General features: G+C 49.0%; 4 protein-coding genes and 1 pseudogene across 4 annotated transcripts; all 5 read right to left on the reverse strand.

Annotated features, from left to right (window-relative positions):
* Positions 1 to 840: 840 nt before the first annotated feature.
* Positions 841 to 5,784, reverse strand: LOC134676636 (uncharacterized). Its single transcript, XM_063535034.1, has 3 exons — positions 5,777 to 5,784; positions 1,475 to 5,594; positions 841 to 885 (listed from the first exon to the last, which is right to left on the reverse strand). The coding sequence occupies exons 1-3, from the start codon at positions 5,782 to 5,784 to the stop codon at positions 841 to 843; spliced, it is 4,173 nt and encodes a 1,390-aa protein (XP_063391104.1).
* A 1,637-nt stretch (positions 5,785 to 7,421) lies between these two features.
* On the reverse strand, positions 7,422 to 16,252 carry LOC134676137 (uncharacterized; annotated as a pseudogene).
* A 283-nt stretch (positions 16,253 to 16,535) lies between these two features.
* LOC134676637 (uncharacterized) lies at positions 16,536 to 17,597 on the reverse strand. The gene has a single exon (XM_063535035.1). The coding sequence runs from the start codon at positions 17,595 to 17,597 to the stop codon at positions 16,536 to 16,538; it is 1,062 nt and encodes a 353-aa protein (XP_063391105.1).
* Positions 17,598 to 18,586: 989 nt separating this feature from the next.
* Positions 18,587 to 19,003, reverse strand: LOC134676138 (histone H3). The gene has a single exon (XM_063534419.1). The coding sequence runs from the start codon at positions 18,995 to 18,997 to the stop codon at positions 18,587 to 18,589; it is 411 nt and encodes a 136-aa protein (XP_063390489.1). The 5' UTR covers positions 18,998 to 19,003.
* A 981-nt stretch (positions 19,004 to 19,984) lies between these two features.
* On the reverse strand, positions 19,985 to 20,362 carry LOC134676639 (histone H2B). The gene has a single exon (XM_063535036.1). It carries the CDS (start codon positions 20,360 to 20,362, stop codon positions 19,985 to 19,987), a length of 378 nt encoding a protein of 125 aa, XP_063391106.1.
* Positions 20,363 to 26,685: the final 6,323 nt, after the last annotated feature.

Raw genomic sequence — 26,685 nt, forward strand, 5'->3', positions numbered from 1 at the left:
AAATTGCACATGTATATTCTTTATGAATTGATATATCTATTTTAATAGAAGTTTTAAGTTTTGGAACGCCGTTAAACGAATGAGGGAACTTTACTTTTGGTATTATAGGTTGCGGACACCTCGGGTCTGTTTAAAAAGTGATTTTTCTTAATTAGAATTACATTTAACAATATTATGTGTCTTCCAGTTAAAAGCGAAGATACCATAGATAGATGTGACACAATAACAAAAGTAGAAAATTATAGTTATAATGTTATTTTGACTTGTTGTCTTCACTGTCGTAAAACAGCCGTACCGCGCCTTGGATTGCCTACGTTCAGCGGTTTGCTCTCTGCTGGTACCGATGTAAAACGGGATATGTATTTTATGTTACGTTTATATAATTATGTTCTATTATACATTACGATATCACCATATTCATGAATATTATTATAATTCTGATGGTTTTTAAAAACTCTCTTCTACGAGGATCATACAGCAGCGCGAACTCACACTCTGAACGTGCGGGCATGGTAGGTAGGTAGAATCTCGTGTAGGTAGGTCGTATTTTATTTAGTTTTGGTTTTAGTAGTAAAGTAAAAATTTATCTGAATATTACGCCTAATATTAAAACAAACGATATACTTAAAATTAAATTATTGCAATTAGTGTGTTTATCGTTGGACATAAGAATCTGTTTAGGTTGATATATTAGGTTGATATATGTACTTAATTATATTCATCATAGGGACACGAGAAGTCTTAGGCTTCTGAGTTACTATATGTAGTTAACCATTTTTATATAAGTTATTGTCGAGCGTAGTTACTGTGGGGCTCGCAGATTCCGAAGTCAGGACACGTTCACGCAGGCTGGAACACGCTGGCTGGCTCGCTGGCTGCTGTTACCTCCGGTTACCGCACCATTACCGGGAATATGTAGGGTGTTCAATGAAAACACATTTGTAGGTTTAAAGAAAACTTTGGAGAGTGTTGGGAGGCTGGTGCCTCTGTTGATGCTTGTAGATGAGTGAGTGAGCTCCCAGGGTGGGCGCGTATATATAGGCGCGCTCAGCGCACCCCCACCGTAGGTACTCTAGGCCACGCCTACTCAAGGCGTGGGTGTTACGTGCAGAGTAAGTATTTTCTTTATTGAGCCAATCACAGTACAGTAAATATAATCATGTTACAAAATTAGGGAAAAAGAGGATATATTTAATTGGGGAACAATAAAGACTTATTATCTAACACGTGACATAATAAAACGTAAAAAATAGCCAAGTTAGTACAATAATTAATAATAAAAAATAAACACACAAAATAGATTAGTAACATATGGAACGCTTAAAACTAGACATGAATGATTAAAAACTAGCTATACACGACAATCTCCCCCACGTGTGTCAACACCGTCTGTATGTGAGGAGTGTACAGGTATAAGCCTGGAAACTGGGCGACGGACTTCACCTGCGCGGGTGCGAACAATGGCTACTCTTACGTGGCCATCAGGGCCGGGAAAGAGTTGTGCGATTACGCCTCTAGGCCATGTTCCTCTTGGCATGGAGCTGTCCGCGACTATGACTACGTCGCCTATATGTAGTTTCTTCGCGTTCTGATGAGCACCGGGCCGAGGGAGGAGGCTGGGTCGGTATTCCTTCTGCCAGCGCCTCCAAAAATGGTCGGCTAAGGTCTGCGCTGTCTTCCATGACGAGAGTGTCATAGTTGCATCTGTGAAGACGCCCAGTGGTGACATGGAGCTTGATCGACCGATGAGAAAATGGTTTGGCGTCAGGGCTTCACTGTCTAAGTCTGGATTTACTGGCGTCAACGGTCGAGAGTTCACTATGTGCTCGGCTTCCAGCAGCAATGTGTGCAGCACTTCTTCATGAGGTGCTCTCTCTTTGAGTGTTACTTTTAGTGACCTTTTCACGCTGCCTACGAGCCGTTCCCATGCGCCGCCGGCGGAAGGGTTGCCGGGCGGTATCTTTTTCCAGGTTATGGCTCGCTCGATCAAAAATGGCTTTAAGTTGTCGGGCAGCGTCTTCTTGGCCTCTGCCAGTTCTCGCTCTGCGCCGTAAAAGTTGGTGGCGTTGTCAGAGTATAGAACCGTGGGCGTGCCGCGTCGCGCTATCATTCTGCGCAAGGAGAGTATCATAGAGGATGCCGAAAGTGAGGCGGCAAGCTCTAAGTGCACAGCGCGTGTCGTGAGGCATGTGTATAATACACCCCATCTCTTTTCGCGGCGACGGCCTATCGTGATTTGCATAGGGCCAAACAGGTCTACGGCTGTGGCGGTAAATGGCGGTTGATTCGCCTGGAGCCTCTCTGGCGGGAGGTCGCCTACAGGAACCTTGAGTGTGGTTCCTTTATAGGTCCGACACCATTGGCACTTGTTCGCTATATAGCGAATATTACCGCGCAGCCCGATGATAAAATATCTCTGCTTTAATTCGTTGATTACGGTTGCGTGGTTACCGTGGTCGAAGAGCGCATGGAAATGATATATCAGCAGTTTGACAAAATCTTCTTTTGCGTACAGAACGGGGATGTGCACGTCTTTGTCTATTCTGGCGTTCAGCACGATGACTCCGTTCTTATCCAGTCGTATTGCTATCTTATGCAGCGGAGACTTCTTCGGTAGAGGCCGCCCAGTTTCCAGTAGCTTAATCTCCTCTGGAAAGGCAGCATGCTGACTCCGGCGAATTAGCAAAATTTCTGCTAGATTTACATGCCCTTTGTTCATTTCTGTGTCTGTTTTCTGGGATAGCAATGAGGCTTTAAAAGCCTCGGCGGCAACCAGAACCCTAGCGGTGGCGCGAACTAGTCGTACGAACTTTGAAAATCTACCTACTTCCGGTAGGTACTCAAACTTATTTTTCGCGACACCTACTGAGCATACGAGTTTGCTAACGCGCTCTTCGCCCGTATCGGCGACGGGCGTGGGCGTTTTCTCGGTCGGCCAATGCTCTTCGGGTTTACGTATAAAATCGGGCCCTATGAACCACCGGTGGTTCACTCCAAATTGCGCAGGTATTCCGCGGGTCGCGTCGTCAGCCACGTTGGCTGCACTAGGCACCCAGCGCCAGTTGGCGGGGGTGGTAGTGTTCTCTATTTCTGCCAACCTGTGTGCCACGAACGTTTTATACCTACGTGGGTCCGCACGTATCCACGTGAGCGCCGTTTTAGAGTCAGACCAAAAAAACTTTTCCTTTACTACGTAATCTGACTCCTTGACTATGGTTTCCGCTAATCTCGTGGCTAGTACGCAGCTCTGCAATTCCATTCTCGGAATGCTCACTACCCGGAGAGGCGAAACGCGGGCCTTAGCGGCTACTAACGCGGAAGTTCTAATCCCCTCGGGGTTGACGCTAACCAGATACACGGCCGCGGCATATATTTTTTCGCTCGCGTCGCAAAAAACATGCATATATGCCTCCCTATTAAATGCGGGCACGTGTCGCGGAATTTCTAAGTCCCGTAATTGTTGTACGTTTTCGATGAACGATCGCCACGCGGGTGCGAGTGAGACGGGTATAGGCGAGTCCCAACCGATTCCGGTCCTCCATATCTCTTGCATTAACGCCTTGCCTAAGACGGATATGGGGCTTACGTAACCGATCGGATCGAATATTGACATCGCGCTACTCGTTACCTGTCGCTTTGTAGGTAATTTCTGACCGTTAAGTACGTCTTCGGGCGTATTACGAAAGTTCACGTTGAAACCTAAGGTGTCACGCTTGTGATTCCATTTCAAACCTAAGGTACGTTCGCTCTCGTTCGCGCCTAACAAAGACGTTTCCTCTTTGCTGTTAACTACGTCAGCAATTACCGCAGGATGGTTCGACGCGAACCCGCGGAGTTCGAATGACGCGCGCATGTTTAGCTCGTAAATGTCGTTTACTACGCGTCTGGCGTCCTCCTCGGACGTGTCGAGGGCGATTAACATGTCGTCCATGTACGTATTTTTAATTGTTTTTTCAGCTGCGATCGGAAATTCAGCACTATGCGTTTTTGCGTTTTCGTTTTTGACATATAAAGCGGTTGTCGGCGACGCTGCCGATCCAAATATTAGCCGCTTCATTCTGTACTCTTGCGGTGGAGAAGTACGGTCTTCCCCCCTCCAAACGAAACGTAACGCATCGCGATCGCGCTCTAAAATTTCGATTTGCAAAAACATCTCTTTGACGTCGGCTATTACCGCGATTTTGCCTTCGCGGAAGCGCACTAATACGCCAAAAAGTGATTCTAACAGGTCGGGGCCGGCCAGCAGCGCGCTGTTCAGTGAGCGACCGTATGCTGTGGCAGCCGCGTCCCAAACTAGCCTCATTTTACCACGTTGCGGGTGAAATGTGGGGAAATGCGCTAGGTACCACGTCCGAGGTGCATCGGGAGGCGGGGGCGAATCCATCTTCTCCGCGTAACCTTTATCGAGCAAATTATTCATATGTTTCGCATATTCGGCTTTCAACTTTTCGTCGCGGTCTAGTTTACGTTCTAGACTGAGTAGCCGCTTTAATGCTTGCGCTCGGTTATCGGGGAGTTTTTCGTCGTCGGTTCGCCATAATAAGCCCGCTCGATACCGGTTCTCCCCCGGTATCTTATCGCACGTGGCTTTTAATAAGTCTAGCGCTCGTTGGTCGGGATCGGCCCGAGGCAACTTTTGTGAAACGCCTAACGATTCTATGTCGAAATGCCGTTTCATGAGCTCTAAAGCTTCGTCGTCCGCGGTTTTAGGCCGTGCATGCCCCACAAAATTTACCGCGGCGCGACGCGTTCGGTCTGGGCCGTGTAGAACCCATCCTAATCTGGTTAGACTCGCGACGGGAAGGTTAGGCGGGCCGTCTATGACTTGCCGAGAAATGATGAGGTGCCAGTTATCTTGACCTATCACGATAGTAGGTACGGCCGTAGGGTAACTTAACTCGTCCGCGATTTTCGACAAATGTTCGCACTTGTCTACTAAGTCACGTGGTACGCCTTGCGAACCTATACCTATATCGCCTATCGTGAGCACCTCCATTAACTCCAAATGTCGGCTACAAAAACCCCTAATCGCGACCTGTAGCGCGTACGAGTCTGGGTCTCTAACTACGCCGCCTATTCCTTCAATTTCTAACGTCTCTCCGCGTACGCGAGGCGCGATTTTATCGGCTGTCTCGTGCAGCATTAAAGTCATTGCCGCGCCTTCGTCTAATAGCGCGAGGGTTTGTACGGTACCTAAAGGTCCCGACACCTCCACAGGCATGACTTTGAGATACGTTTGCGGGAGTCTAATATTGTTTACAGATACGGCCGGCGTACTGTTACCGTTCGCGGGCGCGGCCGCGTTCAGTCCGTGTAACAGCTTACTGTGTCCGGCTTCGCACTGGTTTACACCGCACGCGACGTATTTACACTTAAACGGCCTACGGTGATTCACGTCTAAACATCTATAGCACAATCTAGCACCCTTCACTAAGTCCCAACGCTCAGATATCGTCGCGGCTAAAAACTTTGAGCACGCACTAACCTTGTGCTCGTTCCCGCTCTTACAAATGGCGCACGTAGTGCGAGAGACAGGGACGGACGATACCTGCTGTTTGGGTCTAGCTCCGGTTGACGCGGGTTTTTTTTTTTTCCTCTGAATCAAGTAAAGCTCTACTTAAAATTCAGCGCGTACGTGTTTCTTTCTTCATTCGGCAACGAAGGACCATAATGTCGAGCGTAGTTACTGTGGGGCTCGCAGATTCCGAAGTCAGGACACGTTCACGCAGGCTGGAACACGCTGGCTGGCTCGCTGGCTGCTGTTACCTCCGGTTACCGCACCATTACCGGGAATATGTAGGGTGTTCAATGAAAACACATTTGTAGGTTTAAAGAAAACTTTGGAGAGTGTTGGGAGGCTGGTGCCTCTGTTGATGCTTGTAGATGAGTGAGTGAGCTCCCAGGGTGGGCGCGTATATATAGGCGCGCTCAGCGCACCCCCACCGTAGGTACTCTAGGCCACGCCTACTCAAGGCGTGGGTGTTACGTGCAGAGTAAGTATTTTCTTTATTGAGCCAATCACAGTACAGTAAATATAATCATGTTACAAAATTAGGGAAAAAGAGGATATATTTAATTGGGGAACAATAAAGACTTATTATCTAACACGTGACATAATAAAACGTAAAAAATAGCCAAGTTAGTACAATAATTAATAATAAAAAATAAACACACAAAATAGATTAGTAACATATGGAACGCTTAAAACTAGACATGAATGATTAAAAACTAGCTATACACGACAGTTATATTAATATTTTTGATGTGGTAAAATTGAGGTGAGTGGGTGAGGGGATGTTGGGTGTCCCTGTCTGTTTTGTGCACTATTTGCGAATCCTTTACCTAATTGGGCAGTTCATCCTGGTCGTCGTCGTTATCAGTACCTAGTAGTAGGTCACAGCCTCACAGGTGTCAGGTGATAATGCGATTGTTTGTTTTTAAAATATATATATGGTGTTATTAGTAAAACTAACTAAAAAGTTAGCGAGTGTGCGTGTGTGAGAAATACATGTTTGGATTTGGAAAACGCGAGTAATAGGTGAATACTTTATTACTTAATTAATTATTTAGATTTGGGTTAGGGCGATGCTAGTCGGGAAGTCGGGAAAAATAAAAGGAAGAAGAAGAAGATGATGATGATGATGGTTGGATGGATGATTCTTGAAGAGAGGGAGAAATATCTGAATTTATGCATGCTGTACCTACTGGGAGGTGGGTGGTAAATAGACACGCGTGTAAAGCTCTAGCTGGAGACGTTCAATCGAATCTCTATATACTTAGTTATGCCTATTTTATATACGAGTACATTACATACATAGGTATAGTGGGCAGGCAAGGTCTACTTACTAATAATAATTAAAATATGCTTGGTGCACATTAATAATTGTGACGTAAGTACTAGATCGGAATCTAAAGATTTAAAAATATATTTATTAGCTTGCTCTAGTATCAATATTATTAGCGCACACACACATGAGGTTAAACAATAACTTTGCCCTTTGCTTGTAAAAATAACTATACATATTTTTAAATTAAGTAACTACATATAATTGTTGTTTTGTTTGTTTTAGAGAGCTGGGCTGGCTGGCGTCAAACCACCGTCAAAGCAGGCGGCGAACGAGGTGGCTGGCTGCTGTTACAAGTTAGAAAATTGGACTTGCGGTGCGGGGTAAGTAAGTTATTATACATATTATTAGATAGATAGATCGATCGATCGATTGTTTGTCCGTATGTGTCGTTGCTGAAACTTTGTATTTGCGGTGCATATAGTTAGAATTATTTGCGGCCCTGAAAAGGGCCTTTTTGTATTTGCGTCTGAGGACGCGGGCGCCGGGGCGCGCGCGCGCGCGCGATACGGTAATACATGCGTCAGTACATATTACACGATGTCGCGCGCGGCGGACCAAGTGCAAGCGGAGCGCTTAACCACCGAAACCGTAGAGGGTGCGGCCCTGACGCTTCAGAGCGTAGACGACGTCCATGGCGGTGACGGTCTTCCTCTTGGCGTGCTCGGTGTAGGTGACCGCGTCACGGATCACGTTCTCGAGGAACACCTTCAGAACACCGCGGGTCTCCTCGTAGATCAGACCGGAGATACGCTTGACGCCACCTCTGCGGGCGAGACGACGGATGGCGGGCTTGGTGATACCCTGGATGTTATCACGGAGCACCTTCCTGTGGCGCTTGGCTCCTCCTTTCCCCAGACCTTTACCTCCCTTACCGCGACCGGTCATTGCGACCTGTAGTAGATATGAGACTTCTCGAACGGAATACACGGACAACGACACACGACTTGCGGCGCGCGTCGACACGAGTGGAATAACTGGCTATCGACGTCTGTGCGATATTTATACGCTTTACCCTATTGCGGGGAGACGGGGGACGGGGTTAGAGATATCGGAGCATTAATATTTGATTTATTTTTCATTCATGAAATATAATATAATATTGATAAATAATTTCATATGATATGGTTATTTAAATTCATTTTGGGGATATAAATATGTAGTTACTCACATATAATTACTAACTATAATAACGGCGACCGGCTCATGGAAGAGAGGCCGTATGTATAACTAACTACATATATGTAGCACTCTCTATTTCTATTTCATTCCCCTCTAATCTCTAATATTATCCTCTAGCATTCAGTCAGTGGTAATAATTATGTCGATAAAATTTCGAGAAATCTATATTATTTTGTCTTAACTTAACTTTTAGTTGGCGCGTAATATCACGAGTTTAATTCACTTTCCTTCTTTCCATTATACTACATAATAGAGTATATCGCGGTTAAATTTCATATACTACTTACTATATTACCGTACATCTTATGTATGAATTGATGTATATATTTACTAATGACTAATAATATTGATCGATCGATTTATCTACGCAAGTGTTTGTTCAAAGAAACATATTATATAATTTTCGAATCATGTGTGGCCCTGAAAAGGGCCTTTTGATATATGACAGAAGCTTCACGTTCGCATGTCCAGACGCAAAACGCGTGGTACAAAATAATAGATATAATGTAACCGAATGCGTTGGCGCAGACTGCGTTCGGTGATTTAGCTCCGTGCCGATTTTAGCGTGGCGGGTGGTTTTAAGCACGTTCACCGCGGATCCTGCGAGCCAGCTGGATGTCCTTGGGCATGATGGTCACACGCTTGGCGTGGATGGCGCACAGGTTGGTGTCCTCAAAGAGACCGACGAGGTAAGCCTCGCTGGCCTCCTGGAGAGCCATAACGGCAGAGCTCTGGAAGCGCAGGTCGGTCTTGAAATCCTGAGCGATCTCACGCACCAGACGCTGGAAGGGCAGCTTGCGGATCAGAAGCTCAGTGCTCTTCTGGTAGCGACGGATCTCACGGAGGGCGACGGTGCCGGGCCTGTAACGATGGGGCTTCTTGACGCCCCCGGTGGCCGGCGCGCTCTTGCGGGCCGCCTTGGTGGCGAGCTGTTTACGGGGCGCTTTACCACCGGTGGATTTACGAGCGGTCTGCTTGGTACGGGCCATTGCGAAAAATAAAAATTACTACGACACACGGTACTACGTTACGTCAACGAGTCACGAGAGGTAATAAACTTCGCAACGCCGAGAGGCGCTTTTTATGTGCTCGTCGGAAAGGGACGGAGTTAGTGTCCGTGTGAGCGAGAGGGTTATAAAATTCACATACACGGTCCCCCTCGCCCCTCTTTTCCTTTCTCACCAATGGTACGATTTCTAATTACAATAACATTAATATTATTGAAATATTATTAATAAATTTGCTTTTTTTTTTTTTTTTAGGTATTATGTATGAGTTAGGACAGTTAGTTAGGTTCCGCGGAGCTAGGTTAGGTTAGGATTGTAAATAACAATATTTGACCGAGTCAGGTCAGCAAACCTAACTTACGAGGTTAGGTTAAGTTAGGCGATATTTATGTAAGTATACTCGATATATTGTTCAAGTTTGATTTGTTTTGGAAATTCCTGGCATCTGGTAACCTAACCTAACTTAACCTGACCTAACTCCTAAAGAAACCTAACTCTAGCGAACCTAACTTAACCTAACCTAACTCTAGCGAACCTAACATAACCTGACCTAACTCCTAGAGAAACCTAACTCTAGCGAACCTAACTTACTTATTTTACAGTACATATGGTCCTATTTTCCGGCACTAGTGCGTAAAATAGCACATTTCGTGCTATGTCAAAAGTTTATAAAGGGCCATATGTACACGTCCCTAACCCTATTTAACCTATATTATTAAGTGTTGGTAATGTGTAAATAAATAATATTTTTTATTGATATTTATCGACAGATTGACACAGTATGCGCGGTTAGAAACTTCTTATATCATATTCAGAACGTATTTGTGGCCCTGAAAAGGGCCTTTTTGGTTGTTGCACAAACCACACTCTCGAAGCGTGTCGTGTCGTCGCAATACGAACTACCTAAACCCATTACACTAAAAGTGTATTGAGAAGACAGACCGCATACGAGGAACGACGTACGCTTACTTGGAGCTGGTGTACTTGGTGACGGCCTTGGTGCCTTCACTGACGGCGTGCTTGGCGAGCTCACCGGGCAGCAAGAGCCTCACGGAGGTCTGCACCTCCCTGCTGGTGATAGTGGACCTCTTGTTGTAGTGAGCGAGGCGGGAGGCCTCGGCGGCGATGCGCTCGAAGATGTCGTTCACGAACGAGTTCATGATCGACATGGCCTTGCTGGAGATACCGGTGTCGGGGTGGACCTGCTTGAGCACCTTGTAGATGTAGATGGCGTAGCTTTCCTTGCGCTTATGCTTCTTCTTTTTCTTAGAGTCCGACTTGGAGATGTTCTTCTGGGCCTTGCCGGATTTCTTGGCGGCCTTACCGCTAGTCTTGGGTGGCATTGCGATATAGTTAGATGCTTACAGTACGAGAGTCGAACTGGAAATATGATATTTAGTAGTATGTCATGCGATACCTCGCAGGAGGTATGCGTGGCCGTATCCGCCTTCCGGCTGTGACGGCTGTATCGGGTCGCTCCCCACCTCGTGGGGAGGTCAAACGTCATCATTTTATGGATGACAGTGCTTCTGTTGTGAGGTGAGTTTCTGTGCGTCCATGTTGCTGGCAGACGCGCTGGTGCTGCAGGAGATGGAGCTGTGGTGGTCGATCAAGGTCGTGCGGGCGGTTAGGTCCGCTACGGCGATGGTGTCTGGAATTGTAGTCGTGCGGGTGGTGTGGCCCGCTCCGGCTGAGGTGCTAGAGGTGTGTGGTCAAGGGCGAGCGGCGCATCTGGTCCGAACGGCGATGGTGTCTGAAGCTGTAGAGTAGTAGAGTTCACGGCCGCGCGGGTGTGGTGGCCCGCCACGGCGGTGGTGTCTGTAGATGTAGGCGCCATCGGGATCGGGAGGTGAGTCCGCTGCGTCGATGGTGCTTGTGTTTGAAGGAGGAGCCATCGGGTTGGGAGGTGAGTCCGCTGCGTCGATGGTGCTCGCGAATATGATATTTTTTTTACGGTCGCCCGATCTTTGCTAGCGTAGCGTACGGGAAATAGGGGATTAAAGATCGAGCGTCGAGCCCGCGGTATCTCGACCAATAGCGTTCGTGCATCATTAACATCGTCTGTAGGCATGGTGGGGAGTGCGAGGGCGTGTTGATATTATGTATTTAAATATTCATTATTATATTATCAATAATAAATAAACATTACCCGCCTGATGTGCTATGCTATGTAATAATAATAATGAGTTAACCAAAATATATTTGAACCATAACCATCTGTCATCAATTTTTATAACTGTAGGCGGCCAAAAATTTGGTATATTATAATTATTTATTTATTTATCATTCTTTTGTTACAGAGACACACTGTTGTAGCTGAGTAATTAAGTAAGTAAGTAAGTAAGTAAGTAAGTAAGTCTTTGATCCGTCCGAGCCATCCATAAACAAATAAGTGAGTGAGTGTATCCGAGTGTCTAATTTATAATATATTTAATTATGTGATGTATGTGTTTTTCACTATAGGAACGATAATCACATTATAGTTCAGTACCTACTCTTACCGTAATTATAATTCATTCATAAATGTGTAGTATCATAATTATTTTTTTTTTTTTTTTATTATTATTATTCATCGATCTAATGACATCATATACGTATGCGTTATGCCATGAAACTTATAACTTTTACACAGAATTATATTGTGGCCCTGAAAAGGGCCTTTTGTAACGGTCACTCGGGCGGGAATGTAACAGAGGCCCCGTGCGTGCGATAAATGTACGCACGAGACAAATGCACACATTCACCAGTCGCCGTGTGTTACCGCTAGAGATGTAGCCTGATGAGAAGTGAGGACACTTAAGCCTTCTTCTCGGTCTTCTTGGGCAGGAGTACGGCCTGAATGTTAGGCAGCACACCACCCTGGGCGATGGTCACACCGGAGAGGAGCTTGTTCAACTCCTCGTCGTTGCGGATCGCCAGCTGGAGATGCCTAGGGATGATCCTGGTCTTCTTGTTGTCGCGAGCGGCGTTGCCTGCCAACTCGAGAACCTCAGCGGCCAGGTACTCCATGACGGCGGCTAAGTACACCGGGGCACCGGCACCGACGCGCTCGGCGTAGTTGCCCTTGCGTAAAAGCCTGTGGATACGGCCGACGGGGAACTGGAGTCCGGCACGGTTAGAACGTGACTTTGCCTTTCCCTTAACCTTGCCACCTTTACCGCGTCCAGACATGTTTGATGAGAGATTTAAGTTTTCAGTTTACACACAACGGACGAGAGCACGTATTGCTCGTGAGTGTCGGACAAGAATATTTTTTTAGCAAGCCGCGCGTTAAGCTATATAGTCTCACGGAGCGCGCTGATAGTGGGGATATAACGAGCCGACATAACACGAGACCGATCGACCAATCGACGCCCCGCATGCAAGAGTGCGAATGAATAAATAAATTAATAACAAAATATTCTATAAGTAAGTTCATATAACTCCACATTAATTTATATAATTTGGCCTATATCTATAGGCCATACGTACGTATACTAAGTATGTAGATAACTTACTAAATATTGTTTGAAATGTAAGACTTGCGTCATATCATGTTTATTTATTTATTTACGTTCCAATAAAAAGTTGGTGTAAATTCATGATTAATGAAAACCTAATATAATCTCTATCAGTGTGATAATCATCATCATCGTATTGATGACTTTTGTGCCTTGATATTCGACTTTTTACTCCGATCCGAACACCTTTTGGTATGTTATATATATAAAAACACTTTCGATTCTCTCATTGATAAATCGATCGATCGACTCGTGTATGTGCTCATTGCAATGAAACAGAGGTGATATGAACCTTTGAATACATTTGTTAGCCCTGAAAAGGGCTTTTTGATGTGCGTATAACGCGCACAGGCGTATGACGTGAGTCGAGAAGAGGCGAGACACGTCGTCGTATAATATTTATAGCAACGACAATCGACATCTCCTCTACCATCACGACAACTACCGCGACCGATGTAAGGACGACGACGACAATATGGCGCAGTCTTCTTACTTCTTCGAGGCAGCCTTCTTAGCGGCGGGCTTCGCTTTGGGAGCGGCAGCAGCCTTCTTTGGCTTGGGAGCTTTAGGCTTCTTGGTCGGCGGCTTCGCGGTCTTCTTGGCCTTAGGCGCGGCGGCGCTCTTGCCCTTGGCGGGGGTGGAAGGTTTCTTCGCTGCGGGCTTCTTTTTGGCGGCGGCGGCCTTCTTGTCCTTCGTGGCGGCCTTAGGCTTGGCCGGGGACGCGGCGGCCTTCTTCGCCTTAGCCGGTTTAGCTGCGGCGGGCTTCTTAGCGGCGGCTGATGATTTAGCGCTAGATTTCTTGGCCGCGGCGGGTTTCTTGCCGGCGGATGAAGTCTTCGATTCCAGTTTGAACGAGCCGGACGCGCCCTTGCCTTTGGTCTGTATGAGTGCGCCGGATTCGACTGCGCTCTTCAGATATTTTCTAATGAAAGGGGCCAGCTTCTCGGCGTCGACCTTGTACTGGGCGGCGATGTATTTCTTGATAGCCTGCAGGGACGAACCGCTTCTCTCCTTCAGCTCCTTGATGGCGCTGTTAACCATCTCGGACGTCTTAGGGTGGGTGGGCTTCGCCTTAGGCTTCTTAGCGCCTGCGGAGGCGGACGCCTTAGGCTTCTTCGCGGGCGTCGCCGGGGCGGGAGCGTCGGCAGCAACTGCGGTATCGGCCATATTTAAATAACCAAGTAATATATGTAGTTTAACAAATTAGTAAATCGCACGAACTGCGCAAAGAGAACAGCGGACGCGTGTAAGCGGAGCGCTGCGCTGGCGAGTACTAAACACGAGTCGCATGGGGGCGCCACTTTTTATATATCCACTCCGGCTTAACCGTAACGCAGACCCTTATGTCGCGGGACGTTTTCTCGTAATAACACTTCCAACTTTTCACTTACTCGTTTATGATTAAACTAAATTTATAGTGAATTATATTATAATGATTATAATAAAATTGCACATGTATATTCTTTATGAATTGATATATCTATTTTAATAGAAGTTTTAAGTTTTGGAACGCCGTTAAACGAATGAGGGAACTTTACTTTTGGTATTATAGGTTGCGGACACCTCGGGTCTGTTTAAAAAGTGATTTTTCTTAATTAGAATTACATTTAACAATATTATGTGTCTTCCAGTTAAAAGCGAAGATACCATAGATAGATGTGACACAATAACAAAAGTAGAAAATTATAGTTATAATGTTATTTTGACTTGTTGTCTTCACTGTCGTAAAACAGCCGTACCGCGCCTTGGATTGCCTACGTTCAGCGGTTTGCTCTCTGCTGGTACCGATGTAAAACGGGATATGTATTTTATGTTACGTTTATATAATTATGTTCTATTATACATTACGATATCACCATATTCATGAATATTATTATAATTCTGATGGTTTTTAAAAACTCTCTTCTACGAGGATCATACAGCAGCGCGAACTCACACTCTGAACGTGCGGGCATGGTAGGTAGGTAGAATCTCGTGTAGGTAGGTCGTATTTTATTTAGTTTTGGTTTTAGTAGTAAAGTAAAAATTTATCTGAATATTACGCCTAATATTAAAACAAACGATATACTTAAAATTAAATTATTGCAATTAGTGTGTTTATCGTTGGACATAAGAATCTGTTTAGGTTGATATATTAGGTTGATATATGTACTTAATTATATTCATCATAGGGACACGAGAAGTCTTAGGCTTCTGAGTTACTATATGTAGTTAACCATTTTTATATAAGTTATATTAATATTTTTGATGTGGTAAAATTGAGGTGAGTGGGTGAGGGGATGTTGGGTGTCCCTGTCTGTTTTGTGCACTATTTGCGAATCCTTTACCTAATTGGGCAGTTCATCCTGGTCGTCGTCGTTATCAGTACCTAGTAGTAGGTCACAGCCTCACAGGTGTCAGGTGATAATGCGATTGTTTGTTTTTAAAATATATATATGGTGTTATTAGTAAAACTAACTAAAAAGTTAGCGAGTGTGCGTGTGTGAGAAATACATGTTTGGATTTGGAAAACGCGAGTAATAGGTGAATACTTTATTACTTAATTAATTATTTAGATTTGGGTTAGGGCGATGCTAGTCGGGAAGTCGGGAAAAATAAAAGGAAGAAGAAGAAGATGATGATGATGATGGTTGGATGGATGATTCTTGAAGAGAGGGAGAAATATCTGAATTTATGCATGCTGTACCTACTGGGAGGTGGGTGGTAAATAGACACGCGTGTAAAGCTCTAGCTGGAGACGTTCAATCGAATCTCTATATACTTAGTTATGCCTATTTTATATACGAGTACATTACATACATAGGTATAGTGGGCAGGCAAGGTCTACTTACTAATAATAATTAAAATATGCTTGGTGCACATTAATAATTGTGACGTAAGTACTAGATCGGAATCTAAAGATTTAAAAATATATTTATTAGCTTGCTCTAGTATCAATATTATTAGCGCACACACACATGAGGTTAAACAATAACTTTGCCCTTTGCTTGTAAAAATAACTATACATATTTTTAAATTAAGTAACTACATATAATTGTTGTTTTGTTTGTTTTAGAGAGCTGGGCTGGCTGGCGTCAAACCACCGTCAAAGCAGGCGGCGAACGAGGTGGCTGGCTGCTGTTACAAGTTAGAAAATTGGACTTGCGGTGCGGGGTAAGTAAGTTATTATACATATTATTAGATAGATAGATCGATCGATCGATTGTTTGTCCGTATGTGTCGTTGCTGAAACTTTGTATTTGCGGTGCATATAGTTAGAATTATTTGCGGCCCTGAAAAGGGCCTTTTTGTATTTGCGTCTGAGGACGCGGGCGCCGGGGCGCGCGCGCGCGCGCGATACGGTAATACATGCGTCAGTACATATTACACGATGTCGCGCGCGGCGGACCAAGTGCAAGCGGAGCGCTTAACCACCGAAACCGTAGAGGGTGCGGCCCTGACGCTTCAGAGCGTAGACGACGTCCATGGCGGTGACGGTCTTCCTCTTGGCGTGCTCGGTGTAGGTGACCGCGTCACGGATCACGTTCTCGAGGAACACCTTCAGAACACCGCGGGTCTCCTCGTAGATCAGACCGGAGATACGCTTGACGCCACCTCTGCGGGCGAGACGACGGATGGCGGGCTTGGTGATACCCTGGATGTTATCACGGAGCACCTTCCTGTGGCGCTTGGCTCCTCCTTTCCCCAGACCTTTACCTCCCTTACCGCGACCGGTCATTGCGACCTGTAGTAGATATGAGACTTCTCGAACGGAATACACGGACAACGACACACGACTTGCGGCGCGCGTCGACACGAGTGGAATAACTGGCTAGTCCTTGCTTCTTTCATGCCTCCCGAAGGGAGGCATGAGATGCCTTCCCATCCCTATTTGGGATTTTTGGCGGTCTCTAATCGCCACCCGTAACTACGGGTGGGTCTGTTTTGTGCCCTTATTCTAAGGGCGGTGGCTTCTGTGCCATGGCTAGCCGTGATGGCCTGTCATGGCTTTTGTTTCTTATTTATAGCCTATCAGCGGCTTTGTGGCTGTGGGGCCTCGTAGCTGCTGTGGGCTGACTCCCTCTGCTTCTTGCGCCGGTGTCCCAGGGGGGGAGCTGGCGCTGTCGGCGGCTGTCCGGAGGGCGTGCGTGGAGCGGCGCAGTGCCCGCTGAGTGGCGTCTTCTTTTTCTCCTTCTGGCACCCGCGCCCTGGGGGCGCTGGCGCTGACGGCGGTTGTCCGGGGGGCGTGCGTGGAGCGGCGCGATGCCCAGTAGGTGGCAGAGACGCGAGTGTGCGGCGCGCTCGGTCGTCTTGTTCGGGCGCAGCTGTGGAGCTGCGACGGTTGCGTGGGTGGGGCCGGTGTCCGCGAGAGCAGGTGCTGGCGCGGGAACCGGGGGTGCTGGTACAGAGGTTCCCAGCTTGGGGGCCTCTGTGTGTCCGGCGTCGTTGTTGTGGTGGTGAGGGCCCTTAGAAGGGCCTTTGTGGGGCTGCGGGGCGACTCCGGGGCTGGCACGGAGTTGCTGGTCCTTGGGCGGCGGGATGTTGTCATCATCATCATCCTCTTCGCAGTCGGGCGGGCTGCGCTCCGGTCCCTCCTCAACTGCCGAAGGTCGAAGAGTGGTCGGGCGCTCGTCCAGGTGGCGCTGTGGTTTGGTATCTTCCAGGGACGGCTCCACTATCCCAGGGGCGAGCGCCGGGGGATATACCTCCATGTGCGGAGGTATATGACCGACTCTCTCCGAGCCGGCAACCCTGGATCGGTCACGATCGAGGTGCCCGCGAGGGGAAAGTCGGTCTGGGGCTACCCGCGGGAGGGGGGTCGGTGCGTGGGGGCGTCCAAGGGCTTCAATGAGTCCGTCGAAGTCGAAGCGCCACGGCTTTGTGGGGCCGCGGGCGGGTTCGGGAGTCCTGGTGTCGACGGGTACTTTGTAAAACTCGCGTTTCAAACTACCCACCCTATCCGAGGGGACCGGGGGGGTCGCGAGTTTTACTGTTGAGGCTGCGGGTGGATTGTAAAATCCGTTTTCTTGTCTACCCACCCGTCCCGGAGGGACGGGGGGGGACTTCGGTGGCTTCTTGTCCATGTGTGCGGGACCTGCGCGACGCGTCACCGTCGGACGACCCTGTTAGACAGGGCGACCATCGGTGGATGGGTTCAGGTCGCAGCTGGGCTTCTCCTCCGGCCGGGGCCGGGCGCGTTCCGGCTTCGATTTTCGCAGGAAAATCGTCGGCGGATATGCAGGTGCTGGTGAGGTGCGTCCGTGCGAGGTTCCGAGTGGCTCTCCAATAACTGGCTATCGACGTCTGTGCGATATTTATACGCTTTACCCTATTGCGGGGAGACGGGGGACGGGGTTAGAGATATCGGAGCATTAATATTTGATTTATTTTTCATTCATGAAATATAATATAATATTGATAAATAATTTCATATGATATGGTTATTTAAATTCATTTTGGGGATATAAATATGTAGTTACTCACATATAATTACTAACTATAATAACGGCGACCGGCTCATGGAAGAGAGGCCGTATGTATAACTAACTACATATATGTAGCACTCTCTATTTCTATTTCATTCCCCTCTAATCTCTAATATTATCCTCTAGCATTCAGTCAGTGGTAATAATTATGTCGATAAAATTTCGAGAAATCTATATTATTTTGTCTTAACTTAACTTTTAGTTGGCGCGTAATATCACGAGTTTAATTCACTTTCCTTCTTTCCATTATACTACATAATAGAGTATATCGCGGTTAAATTTCATATACTACTTACTATATTACCGTACATCTTATGTATGAATTGATGTATATATTTACTAATGACTAATAATATTGATCGATCGATTTATCTACGCAAGTGTTTGTTCAAAGAAACATATTATATAATTTTCGAATCATGTGTGGCCCTGAAAAGGGCCTTTTGATATATGACAGAAGCTTCACGTTCGCATGTCCAGACGCAAAACGCGTGGTACAAAATAATAGATATAATGTAACCGAATGCGTTGGCGCAGACTGCGTTCGGTGATTTAGCTCCGTGCCGATTTTAGCGTGGCGGGTGGTTTTAAGCACGTTCACCGCGGATCCTGCGAGCCAGCTGGATGTCCTTGGGCATGATGGTCACACGCTTGGCGTGGATGGCGCACAGGTTGGTGTCCTCAAAGAGACCGACGAGGTAAGCCTCGCTGGCCTCCTGGAGAGCCATAACGGCAGAGCTCTGGAAGCGCAGGTCGGTCTTGAAATCCTGAGCGATCTCACGCACCAGACGCTGGAAGGGCAGCTTGCGGATCAGAAGCTCAGTGCTCTTCTGGTAGCGACGGATCTCACGGAGGGCGACGGTGCCGGGCCTGTAACGATGGGGCTTCTTGACGCCCCCGGTGGCCGGCGCGCTCTTGCGGGCCGCCTTGGTGGCGAGCTGTTTACGGGGCGCTTTACCACCGGTGGATTTACGAGCGGTCTGCTTGGTACGGGCCATTGCGAAAAATAAAAATTACTACGACACACGGTACTACGTTACGTCAACGAGTCACGAGAGGTAATAAACTTCGCAACGCCGAGAGGCGCTTTTTATGTGCTCGTCGGAAAGGGACGGAGTTAGTGTCCGTGTGAGCGAGAGGGTTATAAAATTCACATACACGGTCCCCCTCGCCCCTCTTTTCCTTTCTCACCAATGGTACGATTTCTAATTACAATAACATTAATATTATTGAAATATTATTAATAAATTTGCTTTTTTTTTTTTTTTTTTTTAGGTATTATGTATGAGTTAGGACAGTTAGTTAGGTTCCGCGGAGCTAGGTTAGGTTAGGATTGTAAATAACAATATTTGACCGAGTCAGGTCAGCAAACCTAACTTACGAGGTTAGGTTAAGTTAGGCGATATTTATGTAAGTATACTCGATATATTGTTCAAGTTTGATTTGTTTTGGAAATTCCTGGCATCTGGTAACCTAACCTAACTTAACCTGACCTAACTCCTAAAGAAACCTAACTCTAGCGAACCTAACTTAACCTAACCTAACTCTAGCGAACCTAACATAACCTGACCTAACTCCTAGAGAAACCTAACTCTAGCGAACCTAACTTACTTATTTTACAGTACATATGGTCCTATTTTCCGGCACTAGTGCGTAAAATAGCACATTTCGTGCTATGTCAAAAGTTTATAAAGGGCCATATGTACACGTCCCTAACCCTATTTAACCTATATTATTAAGTGTTGGTAATGTGTAAATAAATAATATTTTTTATTGATATTTATCGACAGATTGACACAGTATGCGCGGTTAGAAACTTCTTATATCATATTCAGAACGTATTTGTGGCCCTGAAAAGGGCCTTTTTGGTTGTTGCACAAACCACACTCTCGAAGCGTGTCGTGTCGTCGCAATACGAACTACCTAAACCCATTACACTAAAAGTGTATTGAGAAGACAGACCGCATACGAGGAACGACGTACGCTTACTTGGAGCTGGTGTACTTGGTGACGGCCTTGGTGCCTTCACTGACGGCGTGCTTGGCGAGCTCACCGGGCAGCAAGAGCCTCACGGAGGTCTGCACCTCCCTGCTGGTGATAGTGGACCTCTTGTTGTAGTGAGCGAGGCGGGAGGCCTCGGCGGCGATGCGCTCGAAGATGTCGTTCACGAACGAGTTCATGATCGACATGGCCTTGCTGGAGATACCGGTGTCGGGGTGGACCTGCTTGAGCACCTTGTAGATGTAGATGGCGTAGCTTTCCTTGCGCTTATGCTTCTTCTTTTTCTTAGAGTCCGACTTGGAGATGTTCTTCTGGGCCTTGCCGGATTTCTTGGCGGCCTTACCGCTAGTCTTGGGTGGCATTGCGATATAGTTAGATGCTTACAGTACGAGAGTCGAACTGGAAATATGATATTTGGATGGATATCATGCGATACCCCTTTTTAAGGGGGGTATGCGTGGCCGTGCCCGCCTTTCGGCTGCGACGGCTGTGGCGGGTCGCTCCCCACCGCGTGGGGAGGTCAGTCGACGTCATTTTGAGGACGTCAGTGCTGCTGGTGTAGGCCAGCTTTCTCGCCTACCGATCGTTTATCCAACCCCGCGACCCCTAGCCCGGTGATACCGTTTGAGCGGGGCCGGGCATCAGGGACGCAGGGAAGGCGACCGGCAGCTTAGGCTGGCGTGTGTGGCGTGGTGCATCCGAAGAGAGAGAGTTTGGGACTTGGCTTGCCTCTGCTACTGGTGTAGCAGAGCTCGGGGCAAGTCCCGGGCCCACCGTTCCGGTGGTCTGGTGGGGTGGTGTGGCGCGATGTTCTTGAGGTGCTCGTGCCCGCCGTTGTCCGCGCGGTCGAACATGGACCGCGCGAGACGCTCGATGAACTCCTCCAGGCCGCGCCACTTCAGTGTCTCGGTGAGGGCTGCGTTGCTGACGTAGCGTGGACACTTGACGATGCTCCGCAGTGTGAGGGTCTCCTGACGCCCCATCTTCGCCTTGTTGGACCTGGAACAGAAAGAATGCCAGGCAGGTGAAGCGTATGTTAGTCTAGAGCGTACGTAAGCTTTGTACAGACCGAGTTTGGTCCGTACAGGAAGCTTACTACTAAAGACTGGGCGTAGACACATGCGAGCGACTTTCGCTCGTCTTACTGTGTCTCTGGTGTGGCGATCCATGTTGAGTCTCCTGTCTATGGTCACCCCCAGGTATTTCACTGTGGGTGACCATGTGAGCGGCTGACCTAGAAGAGAAGGAGGATTGGGCAAGGTGATGGCTTGCCCTGTGATGAGCGCTTGCGTCTTGCCCACATTGACTGATAGTCTCCATTTGGAGAGCCAGTCAGGGAGGGCGTCAAGCGTCGGCTGGATCTTGGCGACTGCGTGCGGCATCTGGAACGAGGAAGCAAAGTAAGCGGCGTCATCTGCGAATAGAGCTAGTTGCGCTTGTCCGACGACTGGGATGTCGTCGGTGTAGCGCACATAGCATGCGGGCGACAGGCAGCTCCCCTGGGGGACGCCTGCCTGTATCGGGCGTTCCTGTGACAGTGCGCCTTCCACTTGAACGCGGAAGCGCCGGTCTGCCAGGAATGATGCGATGACTCTCACGATGCGGCGGGGGGCTGTGGACAGAGAAAGTTTGTATATTAGACCTTCGTGCCAAACTCGATCAAAAGCTTTCTCCATGTCTAGGAGGACCGCGACTGTGTACTCCTTCTTGTTGAGCGACATGCCCATGTGGTGTAGTACACGGGTGAGCTGCAGCGTCGTGGAGTGTTGAGACCTGAAACCAAATTGCTCCGGCCTGGGTGACAGGTGTGGCGAGAGGTGCCGGAGCAGTAACCTCTCGAACACCTTTGACAAGTTGCATAGCAACGTGATGGGCCGGTAGTTCACCGGCTGTCTTCTGTCCTTTCCCGGCTTGGGAAGGACTATGACCCGCCCGGTCTTCCAGATGGCGGGAAAGTGGCCCGACCGTAGGATCCCGTTGAACAGGCGCGCCACTGCCGCTAAGGTGTTTAGCGGCAGGTGACGGAGCGCCATGTTCGGGATCTCGTCGGGGCCCGGCGCCTTCCTCGGGTTGCAGTAGCGCCTGATGGACGCCTGGACCTGTGAAGGAGAAAAATAGAGTGGATCATCGTGTGGCTCGACTGGCACGCTGAGATAATCTCGGACGTGCTGTACGATGTCCGCTGTGTGTTGCGGGTCGGTGACAGGGTTGGGCCTGAATTGCCGCTCAAGGCTGCGAGCGAGTATTTCCGCTCTGTCCTTGGCCGCGTACTTCAGTTCCCCGTCCGTGTCGTCCTCGAGGGGCTGGATCGGCTCGGGCGTCGTGCTGAGTTGTCTGCATAACCTGTGGATAGAGGGAAGACTATCAGTTATGCTGTCTATGTGGGCTTCCCAGCTTACAGCTCTGTGTTCGCTGAGTTTGTCCCTCAACAGTCGCTCCAGACGATTGAGCTCAGTCTTGACAGACTGAGCCCTAGTCCTTTGCCACTGTTTCCTGTACCAGCGCTTTTTCTCCAAAAGCGCTTGAAGCGGCCTCGGGAGCGGTGCGCGTCGGTCCGTTTGCGGGATCGTGCGGCCGGCCTCGGTGAGGGCCGCCTTGATGTCCTCCGTGATTGTAGTTGCTGCTGCGTCGACCTCTTCTGCGGTTGAGATGGGACCTGTGCGGGGAGAATTTACCATGGCTTCCGAAAAAGCCTTCCAGTCGTAGCGGCGTCCGGGTCCCTTGCTGAGTCTCGTCGTCGGCTGGTCTGCGATGGTCAGGAGCACCGGCCTGTGGTCGGAGGTGAGATCGTAGAATACCTGGTGCCGCATAAGGGCATTGACTCCGCGAGAGATCGCAAAGTCGATGGTGGTGCCTCTGTTGTACACATCGGCACCGTGGTAGTGAGTGGGCTCGTATGGCCCGCCCACTACCAGATCGAGGTCCTCCACGATCTGGTAGATGGTGTTGCCCGGCGGGGAGTGGGCGGACGAGTTCCAGGCGGGGTGCTCGGCGTTGAAGTCCCCGGCCAGGATGGTCGGCACGGGGGAGTCCACCAGCAGTCGCTTGAGGTCGTCGCGCATCCCTGCCGGCCGGCAGTGTCCGCAGGGCCTGTAGATAGCAAACAAGCGCAGATTATGTCTTTGCAGTTTGATATCTATCCCCAGCGCGGATAGTGTCGCGGGTTGGTCGATGTCCACCAATTGGTGGATGATGGTCCTCTTTATGAGGATGGCGAGGCCTCGCCAGATGACTCCAGTGTCGGGGTTGGATTGGTCCAGTCGGTACACAATGTACCCGCTTGCTGTGAGTTTCGTTGACGGCCTCAGCAGCGTCTCGCAGATCAGCATGATGTCGATGTCCTGGCTGTGGAGAAAAGTGCGGAGATCATTAGTTTTACCATTTAATGACTGCGCATTCCAGTATACAACTCTTAATTCTTTCTCTGAAAGGCCGTAAGAGTGTGCAGCTGGTGAGAGGGGTGGGCTAAGTCTGGTTTTTAACCAGACTTAGACAGAGCTTTTACCGCTAGTACTAACTCGTCTAGCGTGGGCTTCAAGGCCGTAGTTACCGCGGATTGCACCGCGGCGACTACGTCCTTGTGCAACGCTTCGGAGTCGAGCGCGGGGGGCGCTGCGGGCTGCGGTTGTGACTTCCTCTGCGGTGCTTGTTGTGGCTGCCTCCGCTGCTGTTGTCCTCTGGCCCTCGGCTGGTTGGCTGGCGCCATTAGGGAACCTGCGGAAGATTCCTCTACCATATTGGGGCGGTCCGTGGCCCTAGTGTTAGGGCCGCGGCGTGTGGGCGGGCGGCGTGTGTGGGAGCGCGTTCCTGCGCGCCAGTTCCTCAGTTCCCTGAGGTACTCAGGGCACTGCTTGTGGTTTGCTGGGTGGTCCCCCCAGCAGTTGCAGCAGGTGGCCGGCTGGTCCCTGGGCCGCGTGCACTCGCTCGAGTGGTGGTCCAGTGCGCACTTGACGCACCGGACTGCCCGGTGGCACCCGTGCGAGGAGTGCCTGAAGCCCTGGCACCGGTGACACTGCGGCGGCCCGGGCTTGCCTCTCCAAGGCTCAACCCGGACCTTGGAGTTGATGTCGGCCAGGTCGGTGAGGTCCAGGAAGCCTGGGTTGTCTCGTTCCGTCCCTGTGAGCTGCACGAAGAACAGGCTGCCTCCGCGTCCTCGACCTGTGGATATAAGTTTCGCATGAGAAACTTCGTAACCCTTTACGGCGCAAGCGTCTTTGACCTCTTGCACCGTAGTTGACGAGGGGAGGCCGCGAATAGCGGCCTTCATTGGGAGAGAGGTCTTGTCTGGGTGCTCGACAAACTCGAGCTTGTGCTTCTTGCGCTGCTCCTTTAGGTACTTGATGACCCTGGTGTATTCTACCCCGGACCTGGGGTAGAATCGGACGCCATTTGGGGCCGCGGCCTCGGTTGTGGCCGGGAACCCTAGGCGTTTGTTGATGGTGGCCAGGTGCTGGCGCCAGTCTGGGAAGTCCTCGACCAGGATCTGGGGCGGTTTGTAGTTGGCTGGCTGCTTCTTGGGACCTGCGGGCAGAGAGGCGGAGACTTTAGGCGGTGCTGCTTTTGTTGCGGCCGCGTACGTGTCGGTGCTTGCTACCTGTGTAGGTTGCAACACCTTACGTGGCGGGGCCTGGTGCGAGCCGCCGGCGGCGGGTGTGGATGGAGCGGCGGTGTCCATCGGCTGCTGCTGCTGCGAGTCCTGTGGGCAGACGACGGGTTGAGTAGGACCGCGCGACACAGGAGTGATGCGGTTACATTCCCGCTTCTCCTCCTGTGGCGGCGGGCTGTCCTCTTCCCGTCGTCTCTTCTGTTGGCGCGCCCCAGAGTGCGCCAACAGGGTTGAGAGGAGGGCCGCCTCGAGCGGACCGAGAGCGCAGCTGTCTAGCGATCCCCGAGCTACTCTGTCGAGTTTCTCGAATATCGCCATCCAGGCGCCCCCGGTCATCTCGAGGCCGGCCTGTGGCCGGCACGGCGACTGGCGGCGGCGTTGCGGTGAGTGGGCCGGCGTGACAAGTCGAGACCTGTCAGCCGGTTGCGGCGTGACAGGTCGCGACTTGTCGGCCGGCTGCGGCGGCAGCGGGCTCTCGGCACGTGGTGAATGCCTAGCACGTGGTGATAAATCAAGCGGCGATAAATCGCCACGTGGTGAATCACCACGTGTTAGGTCCCCATTGTCGATTGACCGCTCTGGCTCCTCGGCCTCAGGCGACCCAGCGCTTCGCTGATCCTCAGCGTCTGGGCCCTCGCCGGAATCGTCATCGGAGTCACCGAAGTCGAGAAACTCTTGTGAGTCTCTACTCGACACCGTTGACCCCGTGTAACTACCGTACGCGGGCAGACGCTTTGGATCGTCGAAGTCTGGTATGACCGTGGGGCCGGTGAGCATGAACAGACCATCGGCTGGAGTTTCCACCACTTGCGCCAGAGCCGATGCTGCCGCTGTGTCCTCCTCCGGGGCGGCCTCCGTCGTCTTGGTGGGCGTCTTGTCGTTGCCCATGGTGAGGGCGCGTGTGTGCGGCGTCGGCGTAGGTTGACCTGGAAAACAACAGATGTGAGTACAGGGTGGTATATGGCTAGCGCCGGGTGTGTCCGGGCTCACGCCCCGCTTGTGGTTTGTGTTGTCACCGTAAGGTATCCACCAACAAACGGCCACTGCTAACGCTTGGGGCTTGGGTTGTCACCGTAAGGTATCCGCCAGCAAACGATCACTGCGAAAGTGGTCTTTTCGACACTGGGGCACACTAACAATGATACTTAGCCTGCACAAACACTGAAGTTAACACACGTCAACTAGTGAGTTGGTTAGGGTGCGTAGGTCTCGAGAGCTAGCTCAAGCGCGTGCGGTCCCGTCAACGTCACAGTTGCGACTAATATCAATATCAATATCAAATATGATCAATATGATCAATATGATATTTTTTTACGGTCGCCCGATCTTTGCTAGCGTAGCGTACGGGAAATAGGGGATTAAAGATCGAGCGTCGAGCCCGCGGTATCTCGACCAATAGCGTTCGTGCATCATTAACATCGTCTGTAGGCATGGTGGGGAGTGCGAGGGCGTGTTGATATTATGTATTTAAATATTCATTATTATATTATCAATAATAAATAAACATTACCCGCCTGATGTGCTATGCTATGTAATAATAATAATGAGTTAACCAAAATATATTTGAACCATAACCATCTGTCATCAATTTTTATAACTGTAGGCGGCCAAAAATTTGGTATATTATAATTATTTATTTATTTATCATTCTTTTGTTACAGAGACACACTGTTGTAGCTGAGTAATTAAGTAAGTAAGTAAGTAAGTAAGTAAGTAAGTCTTTGATCCGTCCGAGCCATCCATAAACAAATAAGTGAGTGAGTGTATCCGAGTGTCTAATTTATAATATATTTAATTATGTGATGTATGTGTTTTTCACTATAGGAACGATAATCACATTATAGTTCAGTACCTACTCTTACCGTAATTATAATTCATTCATAAATGTGTAGTATCATAATTATTTTTTTTTTTTTTTTATTATTATTATTCATCGATCTAATGACATCATATACGTATGCGTTATGCCATGAAACTTATAACTTTTACACAGAATTATATTGTGGCCCTGAAAAGGGCCTTTTGTAACGGTCACTCGGGCGGGAATGTAACAGAGGCCCCGTGCGTGCGATAAATGTA

Source organism: Cydia fagiglandana, chromosome 24 (assembly GCF_963556715.1).
Source record: "Cydia fagiglandana chromosome 24, ilCydFagi1.1, whole genome shotgun sequence".
Taxonomy (NCBI): domain Eukaryota; kingdom Metazoa; phylum Arthropoda; class Insecta; order Lepidoptera; family Tortricidae; genus Cydia; species Cydia fagiglandana.